We start from the raw sequence: 10,426 nt of genomic DNA, 5'->3' as shown, positions 1-10,426 counted from the left end.
ACTGTATATGCAGAGCTGTGAAAAGCTACATTCTCAACAAGGAAGTCATTCTCGAGGGTCCAAAGTCTGTCCTCTTAGAAATAAATCTTCCTGGATTCAACGGACTGCCCAAATGCTCCGGCTTTAATGTGAAAAAATTCCCCTTCACTTGTCCTTGTTGTAAAGTGGACGATATTTCGAGCATTTAACTCTTCCAGGTAATTTGTCTAGCCATCACTTAAATGTCCCCGAGTAGAAAAGCTGATCCAATCGTAGTTTTCGAGTTCACGAAGCACTTTCTTCTACACTGAGACTGAGCATATTAGGGGGGGGAAAAAGCGCAAGAGCGTTCTCCCTGCCACATTTAGTAACACGGGCGTACTATAACGGTGCTGAACCTAAAGCTCCATGAAGCCTCCTTCTTAAGCTAGCAACCTGCCGCCTGCTTCCCGCTTCTCTGCGCCAGAGCCATAAAGGCCCGGGCAGGAGCCGAAGGGGGGGAAAAAAAAAACACCTTGCCTCCGGCGCAAGAACTCTCGCTCCCGCACATGCTCCAACAGAAGCCCGGGCATGTGCAGTAGCCTTGCAGAGAGGCTGCTCAGGGAATCTCTCGCCTAGCGCCCGCCTCAAACCTCGCCCTCTCCGCTTGCATTCAGGTGCGAGCGGCGCCAGATAGCCGCCATCGGGGCGGAGGAAAAGTGGCATTTCCGGGTGCCACTCCGCAAGACGCCCCGCGGGCCCAGAGAGGCGAAATGAGTGGCTCCGAGGAAGAGAGGCAGTTGGAGCTCATCAGCAGCCTGAAAGAGCAAGGTAAGGTTCGAAAGCGAGGCAGCCGCCGCCGCTCTGAGTCGAACCCTCCTTGCCCGGCAGCGCCCAGCAGCTGCGGACAGGCTTGCGCGAGGCGCTTTCGCGCGTGCCCTCCTTTTCGGGGCGCCTTAGAAAAGCGAAGGAAAAAAAAAAAGGACACCAAGGCGCTTTCTGTAGGCAAACGGTCCCCTCGCTGCGGAACGGCCGGAACCAGAGGAGCGTCCGAAGGGAATGTCAGAATGCAAAGCAGCCGAGACTTTGGTGACCAGCCTTTGAGGGTGGGGCGTCACCTCGGAGGCGGCAGACTTGTAGCCCGGGCATCCCATATCGAGGCAGCTGTTCAGTGACCGCCGTGCTCTTCTTACGCGGGAGATCCGCTGAATCCAGATGGCTTATTCCTCGATTTTGTTTTATTCTCCTGCCTTCTTTGCGCTCTCTCTGTATTCCTGGGCGCCCCCACTGCAGGCAAATGTGCAGTCCACCCGCTTTCCTTTCTCAACGATTTAAGCGAGCCTTAATTGACTGACTTACTCAAGACTTCCTTATTAGCTTCAGCTGTATTATTTGTTGTGCCGGCTGGCCTGGCAGTAATAATAGATTCTATCCATTGGTGGATTTTGAAAGTAAGGGATAGCATGAAATCCTATGTAGCGTCTATTCTAGAAACACCTTCTCACTTAACCTGTAAAGATGTCTTCCCTCTTTCATTATGAAACTAAAACCCTGTTCATAACTAAAAAAAAAAAAACACGCAGGGAAATTACTTGAAACAAAAATAGAACTGAATGTGTTTAAGACTTTGCTTCAAAATGTAGCACTTCAATAGATAATACCTCCCTGGATAGGAAATTAAATTTAACTCATAACTTAGTGCTTAGCAGTTTTTATGCTTGGGCAATCCAGCCTTTGAAGCTTTGGGCTACAACTCTGAAAATACAGTATCCTAACTGTGAGTTTAGGGAATAGGCAGATGGTTAAGGGAGGTGAGGTGTGCAGTGCTCACTCAGTGACAAAATGGTGTGACTGCAGACCAGCTGATCTCTTCTTCTACCTCAAGTTGTTTGTGACCATAGCCCTGGAAAGGAATGGAGAGCAACTGTGTTCTCCTTAGAAAAAAAAGTAGTATTAATGAGATTTACCAATACAATTCACCAGTACAATTTCAGCATTTTTTCTGATTTCTTACTGTCTTGTGAGAGTTAAGTTCATTTTAGACAACTCTTCATGGCAATAATAACTAAAACTGTGAGTTTCAGTTAGCCCATTCTGACTTGATGCCATGTTGTTTTGTCTTCTTGGTCAACTGTGCATGGCACTTAACAGAAACAACATTCATTAAATCAAACATAGACCAATAAATCAATGATGGGAACTATTTTTGGCCTAAAATTTTAATCCTAGTCCAAGCATTGACATGAACCGCATACACATTTTTAGGTGGGGTTTTACACGGTCTCTTACTCATTCATGAAGTTTTCTAACACCCAGATTCTCAGCTGGTCCTATGTAAGCCTGCAGGTGGAAGGGACAATTCCTTTCCCAATAATGCAGTGCTGAGAAGATTGGATAGGAAACTTTTCTGTTTTGTTAGTGCCTTTTCAAAACTTGGGGGCAGGGGGGAAAGGCATAAGTACAGGAGAAGAAGAGAAGAGAAAAGATAGTTCTTCCCTTGCTGTAAAAAGTTGTGAAAAGGTTACTCTCCAATATCTTGAACTGAACTGTGATCTTTTGCAGGCAAACTAATTGTTCTTCTAAGCTGCAACCTATCTCAGGGGTCCTTAATTTGAAATTTGCAGAACAGAGTTTCACAAAATAATTGCTATAATGGTGTGGCCAAAATAAAACTTCATTTTTCAGTAAACAAGGAAAACACTAGGCTGTAGCTACCCATCATTTTCTTTTTAAGAATTTTTGATTTGATCAGGCATAGAGACATTGTATAATTGGGTGCTTTGCTTTGCAGTGTGCTAGCTTCCATTCCAGCCACCCTTCAGCATTCTGAATCAGTTGAGATGTTCTACCTTCACCAAACTTTTTTTTGTGTGTGAAATTTCTGGGAACCTTGGGATTTCTATGCAGATTTTGCATGTGGATGGAGTTGTACATCAAGATCTCTAATGAAATAATACTGCAACCATCATAAATATGAAACAGTTTCCAAATGTCTGAATTTTGATCATGTGACCAATGGAATGCTGCAACAGTCATGTAAAAAGTGATCATAAGTCACTTTTTCTGTGCCATTGTAACTTTGAACAGTCACTAAACAAACTGTTGTAAGTTGAGGAATACCTGTACTGCTCCAGCCTTAAACCTAGTGAGCATTCAGCCTGAATATGTTTAGCCCAAAGGTAGGCGGACTGGAGCTATGTATATCCCACAAAAAAATGTCCTTTCATTCCTTATTTCTGAAACATTATCTATTATATTTTTAATAAGAATAAAAATAAGAGAAGCCATTAAAAGTATAATATACATAAAAATAGCACAAGTATAAAAAGATAAAAGGTTATTGCACTTTAGCCAACATATCCATTAAGAGTTATCTTGCATTGCTGTTGGTAAAGTGTCAAGCCCAGTTTAAGATATAGATATTAAACAATAAAGGCCATTTGTTTGTGATCCAACCAGTGAACTTACTTTGGAGAAGTAAATTGGAGAAGTAGCTAGGAGAAGCTTTGTTTATGGAACTTTTTTGCAAGGGAAGTATGGTTGTCTGCCATATCTGGCATCTTCAGATATATCTCAACACATATCTATTTACTTATACATGTATAGGATGATCAGTGGTTCTAGGGCCAGTTTGCTTCTTACTTTACATTTTTAAAATGAACGTTGTTTTAATCCCAGTGTTGCTATTCTTTTTGAATAAGGGACAAAATATGTGTCATGACATCATTATACAAAAACCACAATTTGTGTAGTTGTATTGTATTGTGTCATTCATAAGAACAGTGTTGCTGGTTCACAGTTGACCTTGACAGTGATAGACCATATCCTTGACCAAGCAACAAAGGGAAAATATGACTTAAGTACAAAACAAGAAGGAAACATGTACAAAAGACTAAGGCAGGCACTTCCCAAATTCACATGACTATAAGGTGAGGTGGGGGAAATAAAGCAAGTCAGACTTGTAAAGTTCTGTTACTATAGTCAATATTTAATAAAAGTAGCTTTAGCTGAGTAGAGTTGATCTTTTGGTTTGGTTTATAGCAGTGACTGTCAGTCCCATTATAGTATATGCCCGTGTGTCTGTTATTTTGACACAATCTCAGTTGTAAGCCCATACTTATGCTGTGTATGTAAAGAGATTGAGTAGAATTAATGGATGTCATCCTGGTCAAACACAATTTTCATCCATTGGTAATTTAATATCTTATATGACTATTGTCAAAAAGGCACTGTAATATATTCCATATATTTATGGAAAATTTACCATAGAGTGCTCTTCAGATATATCAGAAAACATTAATGTAGGATGATTAATAGTAGCTATCTTTTCAGACAACTTGCTTGATGTATGAATGTTGGGTTTCAGTAGAATGTATTGGGTACGCAGTTAGCAAGGCTTGTTCTCATCCTACCTAATACCTGGATATGAACGGTCCTATCATTTGGTACATGATTTGTGGCCTTATATACAGGACAGAACACCCAGAGTTGAATTGGAAAGACTTAATGCCATCTCTATGATGATGTAATAAAATGTCATTTCAGTTCAGGTAACAAGTTCAGTTCCCATCCTGGCTGTGTCTTGAAAGATACAAAAGCTGGGGGGAGGGGGAAAGATTTCTAAATGAAAATATTTTATTGAAATTGGGTATTCAAATGCAAATTGAATTTAACGTTTTCTTGAAGCATTGTATAAAATGTGAATATACCTTAAACCTCAGATAAATAGGAATTTTTGCTTCTATCATTTTGTATATGAATATTTGTTAACAGCAGTGTATGGAAGCAAGAATAGTCCCATTCTATTGAGATGGTATGAGCACAACACATACAATCAAGTCCTAACCCTCCTCTAAAGTTGCAAAAATGAATAAGGTCAGTGAAAAAAGGACATATAGAGAAGATACACAGGAAGGTGGAGCCTCTATAAATGCAAGAGACAAGAGAGGGAAAGAAGAGAAAGTGAAGGAAAAAATTAACAGTTCTGCAATATGTATTCCAAGTATCCTCCATTGACTGTTGAAGAAATACCTGTTTAGCAGTGTCTAAAAGCATTTTTCCCCAAGAGTATTGTATGACATTCCTATCACCATAGAACTTAAAATCACCATATTTTTTTAACTTCTAACAGCAAAAGTGTCTTCTGCTAGTGGAAAATATTTGTTCTTCTTTTAGTCTATTTCACTCTCACAAGTGAAGTGGGAAAAAGACCAGATCTGAAAAGCCAGATATTTTGTACTTTTTTTTTCTGTCTATGAACAAACAGGAAGGAAAAGTGAAGGGGAAAAAACCATTAACTGTGCCAACCAGTTGGCTTAACTCAGTTGTTCTCAACCTTTTTAATGCCGCGACCCCAATCGGTCGTAAGTCGAGGACTAAACCGGTCGTAAGTCAAGGACTAAACCGGTCGTAAGTCGAGGGCTACCCAACCGGTCGTAAGTCGAGGACTTTCCCTGCCCGGGAGCGCTGCGCATGCGTGGTTCCGCCCCCTGCGCCGGCTGAGGCGTAGCTGGCAAGCGGCAGAGACGGAGCAGGCCGACCACCAGCTGGCCCAGCCCAAGGGAGATAAAGCACCCGCCGGAAAAGGGGGAAAAATGGCGGACAAAAAAAAATGGCGGACAAAAAAATGGCGGACAGCCTTGCTTGGCGACCCCCATGAAATGGTCGATCGACCCCAAATGGGGTCCCGACCCACAGGTTGAGAACCACTGGCTTAACTGATACTGCTTTTACTTCTAAATGTTACATTTAGACTTAACAATCAGAAATATATGGCAGTATTGATGAAATATTAGCTTTGTCTCGACCTCTGGTGAGTAATAGAAGTTTGCAAAACATTCTATGAATGGAGTGCTCTGTGCATGGAGCAGGGGGTATTTATAGTCATTATTTATTCATATGCAGATGTGGAGCATACAGTATGTGTTCTGATAGGTATTCCAAGGTGGATGCAATGGAGAAACAGAAGTTTTGGTTGCCCAGAAGTGTAAGGATGGGGTGAATATAGAGCAATAGCTGGGAAACCATGTTTTAGTGAAGCGATAAGGGATGTGGATTGGGTCATTGGATCAGCAAGTAGGTTAGCAGGTAGAAGGGAGAGTTATGGGGATACACAGTAGTCTTATATGCCAAATAAACAAATAGGTAACTTTATTTTTTTCTATAAAATGAATTTATAAATGCCATGTAAACAGTATTTCCCTATCCTGATGAATTCCAGAAGTGTTGGTCTATGTGCTAGAAATTGTAGGCACACTTGGAGGGCAGCATGTTGAGGAAGGCTGAATTTAACACTGTGACATTCCCTTCACCATGCTCCCCTCCATTATAATTATGGGCATTTCAGTAGGCTAGTAATTGATCTGATGAATCAATAAAGTGAAGGAAGATGGCAATAATTTAAGTATCAATCAGAATAGAGCTGGCAGGGACCTTAAAGGTCATCTAGTCCACGGGTTGGCAACCCACGGCTCCGGAGCCGCATGCGGCTCTTTGAGCCACCTCCTGCGGCTCCGGAGCCTGCTCTGCCATTTGCAGAGAGAGAGAGAGACACAGACAGAGAGGCACTTGCACTTCCCTTCCCCCCCTCTCTCTCTCACATGCCCCCTCGCAGGGCTCCTGATTGGCCCTGCGCCTGGGTGCCCCGCCCCCTGGGAGAAGGGCGGCCAGGAAATCCCTTTCCCAGGCTGGCTCAGTCGGAGGCGTGCGTGGCCGGGGAGCCGCGCGGGGAAGCCCCGGGATCCCCCCAGGGAGCGTCCCATCGAAACCTCCACTAGCATGGGAGGCTCCAGCGTTGCCAGTGGACAGAGCTGACCGGTCGGCGGGCCGTTGCAGCGGTTCTGGCCCTAAGATGCCAGCTGCGCAGAAGGCTGGCTCGGCGGCCCGGGGAACGATGCCGTCGCTGGCCGCCGCCCCAGCCGGGACTCCACGCTGTCCAGGCTCACCCTCTGCCCATGGGATGTAGCCATGGCACCGCTGGTGGGGGGGCTAGTACCACGACAGGCCGGCTCTCGGCGGCAGTGGCGGTGGCGAGCGCTGCTCCGGGGTGCCCGGGTGGCGTAGCAGAGAAAGGCGCGGGGGCGGCAGCAGGCAGGACGCGTAGCGTGTCGGGCAAAAGGCTCTCCAGGCTCTTGGCCTGCTGGCGGCACAGCCCCACCTGGGCGGCCATGACGCGCTGCCACTCTTGTGGCCCTTCAGCCGTGAGAGCACACCGTGGTTGCAGCAGCGCGTGCACTTGGGCGTCCACTGCAAGGATGCTCGGGCCAGCTGAGCCACCAGGCCGCCCATGTACAGGTACGGGGAGCCGTAGCCGTTCATGGCGCCCTCTCACCGCAGCCGCTAGATCCGCCTCACTCGCGCCAGGGCCATGCTCGGCCAAACGCGGCGGCGCTTCCCTGGCTCTCTTGGCGCCAAACCAGGCGCTGAACTCGCCCTCGGCTCAAGTGCAAGTTGGCTGACAGCTCCCTCGCCCGCCTTCCCCACTTCTCAGGCCGGTCTGCGGTGCCCTGGGCACCTTTCAGCGCCTTCTGCTGCCTCCTGACCCCCTCCCCACTCCTTCAGCGCCGGCCGCCCACTCGCCCCACCCCTCCCGGCTCGAGAGCGGAGGCCCTGACCGTCTTTTACGCTGGCCAGCCCGGCATTCACACGACGACATGGGGCAGGGCGGGGCTGGCGAGAGATGCATCTTCCCGGCCCGGCGCAAACGCCTGCAGTCCAGGTGGGCATGGAGGTTGGGAGAGGGAGAGGCTGGCTGGACGCTCTTGCAGGGTCCCACCTGGCTCTGGTACCGCCTGCGCTATGCCAGCCGTCCCCAGTGCTGCCCAGCTGAGCACCCACAGGGTCTGGATCAGGCCGGTGGAGGGGCTGACAGGGCATGGGGGGGATGCAGAGGAGCTGCCCCCAAGTGCTAGGGCGGAGGAGGGGACCCCAGTCATTTGCCAGAGTCCCAGTATGTCTTGCTGGGCATGGACCTTATAGGTTTGTTCACCAGGATCCTGGCTGGAAGAGGGGAGGTCCCGGGCCGGGCTCGCTTTCTCCCTCTCTCTCTGAGCGCAATTGCAAGCTCGCTGCCTGCCCAGGGAGGGGAGAGCTTAATAGGGGCGCGGGGGGGGGCATCAGCAACCATTGTGGCTGCTGCGTCGGGGCTGCTACTCTCTTCGTGGCAGCGGCATCGCCTTCCATGCTGGTCCCATCGCAAGCTAGGCACGCCCCCGCAGGCTCACGGGAAGGATGGGAAAAGGGTGGGCAGTGCCGGTGTTGGGGTGGGGGAAGGGAGTGGGGGGAGGAAGAAGGGATCCGTGGGGATATGGAGTGTGGGAGAAAGTCGGAATCCAAGATGCTCAAATCTGGGTGGGCTCCCAGCAAACGCACACTGAAATAGTGAGGGGAGAAGGAAGAGAGTAAGAGAAACGGTGGGGGGGAAGCGCCCCGTTTCTTCTTCTGGTGCAAACCCTGTACTGAAGCCAGAATGGGGGGGGAATAAGGAGGAGGAAGAGTGGCGATTGACAAACTGTGCCAGCCAATCTCTTTGGGGGAGGGGGTGCAGGATGGTGAGGGGAGCAGCTTGCCTTGGAGAGGGAGAGGAGAAAGAGAGACAGACTCTTTTGACATCTAAAATGAAGATAACACTGCATATATCCTTTTTTACCTTTAGTGTGTGTGTGTGTATGTGTGTGTGTATGTGTGTGTGTGTGTGTGTATATATATATACACACACACCAGGAGAGTATAAGACAATTAAAAGTTTAGTAAAAAACCTTTAAAAACTTTTAAAAGCATACAATCATAGGGGCCAAGCTTTCGTCGGATCCTTCCGACATCCTCAGGGCACAAAGTCAATCAATGGGAAAAGCAGTTATAAATAAACCGACGCCTGCATCCGGGCCCTAGATCTCGTGACAGGGCCGTGGTAACNGGCGTATCACCTCATTAGGTTTATAATCACTCTCTAGATGTTTCCTCTCATCTCGGATGGAGTGTCTTTTACAATTCATCATCTCCCCTTGTTGAAAATCATCCTTCCCACCGTCCCATTTATCCATATGGGGTTCTGACACAGAGGCACCTCCCTCCAGTTTATCAGGGAGTCTCCCTTGCCATCGTATCCTTGGGAGACCATCTTTAGGAACCTCATCAAGACAATTGGATACCTCTATATCACCCTTTCCCTCACCCCCTTCTCCAGTCTTATATAATCCTAATGGCACGAACGTGCCGGCATGTGTTGTTTGTGGGGGTTGCTTGCACATTCCCTCCATTTGCTTCCTCTCATCACTTCCCTGCGTATCATTTAACTTCAGCTGTAAAGCAGTAACCACGATCCCCTTTTCCCTTTCATCAGTGTAAATAGCACACGGGGTGTGTGTGTGCTCCCACTCTCCATTAGAAAGTCCTCGCTTGCCACCCTCTACCATCAAGCAGCCCTGAGGGCTTAAGTTCGGAGCTCCTATGTTATGCTGCGTCATGCAGTGAGCCGTCTTCTCCACCTGCGTAACTGTTTCTGAGTAGGGAAGTCTCAAGTCCTCCATCCTCCACGTGCCCCCAGATGGAGGAGCGCAGCGGGGGCGTGATGAAGAATCCGGGGGCAGCAATAACCCAAGTTGCTGCGGACAACCATCACAGCACTTGCCAGGCAGGGTACTCTCCCCTCCTTCCAAACATTTTTCCCAATGTGGAAGCGTCTTTGGAGTAATAGCTGTTAAATTATCCATGCTCGAGGGTCTCAATGTTAGTGTTGATCTCTTTGTAGTTCTTATTGCTGCTCTCGTGATCCTGACGCTGTCGGCATGCCCGTCGTCACCCATCTCACAAGCATGCATATTCTCAGGTGGGGGTCGGGGGTCGGTGTGGCCGTAGTTCTTATTGTGGGCGATCCGGATAGAGTGGTTACGTACCTCCCAAGCTCTTAATGTCAAATACGCGGGGCATAGGTCTATATGTCGGTTGATGGAAAATTCATCAGACAGCCAGGCCTCCCTGAGCAACCTACCATACTTAGTGGCGTCATTGGAGATAACCTCCACTGTGTCAAAGCTAAATTTGTGGCCATGCTCCACCATATGAGTGAGGATCTGAGAGTATTGTTCTCCCCTTTTGACGGCCAGTCTATGTTCCTGGACTCTTGTTCTGACTCTTTTAGATGTTTCACCTACATAGTTGCTGGGGCAGCCTTCACAGCTGATTTTATAAATCACCCCAGACTTCTCAGCAGTAGGAAGGGGGTCTTTTGGTCTCATAAGGCAAGAACGATGGGACGGTGGGAATAAATAAATAAATGGGACGGTGGGAAGGATGATTTTCAACAAGGGGAGACGATGAATTGTAAAAGACACTCCATCCGAGATGAGAGGAAACATCTAGAGAGTGATTATAAACCTAATGAGGTGATACGCCCCCATGGTGGTTTGACACGGAAAGGCAGCAGAAGTAAGGATAGAATGATAGCTAAAGGGGTTAATGAGGATGTTAC

General features: G+C 47.5%; 1 protein-coding gene across 1 annotated transcript in view; it reads left to right on the top strand.

Annotated features, from left to right (window-relative positions):
• Positions 1-650: 650 nt before the first annotated feature.
• The window catches only part of SHTN1 (shootin 1), an 85,052-nt gene continuing 75,276 nt past the window's right edge, over positions 651-10,426 (top strand). Inside the window, exon 1 of the mRNA XM_015815218.1 lies at positions 651-789. Coding sequence (XP_015670704.1) covers positions 732-789 — 58 coding nt within the window. The 5' untranslated portion in view covers positions 651-731. The remainder of the gene's footprint in view (positions 790-10,426) is intronic.

The sequence above is a fragment of the Protobothrops mucrosquamatus genome, unplaced genomic scaffold (assembly GCF_001527695.2).
Source record: "Protobothrops mucrosquamatus isolate PMUCROS unplaced genomic scaffold, P.Mucros_1.0 scaffold326, whole genome shotgun sequence".
Classification (NCBI taxonomy): Eukaryota; Metazoa; Chordata; class Lepidosauria; order Squamata; family Viperidae; genus Protobothrops; species Protobothrops mucrosquamatus.
This window is presented reverse-complemented; position numbering and strand designations above follow the sequence as displayed.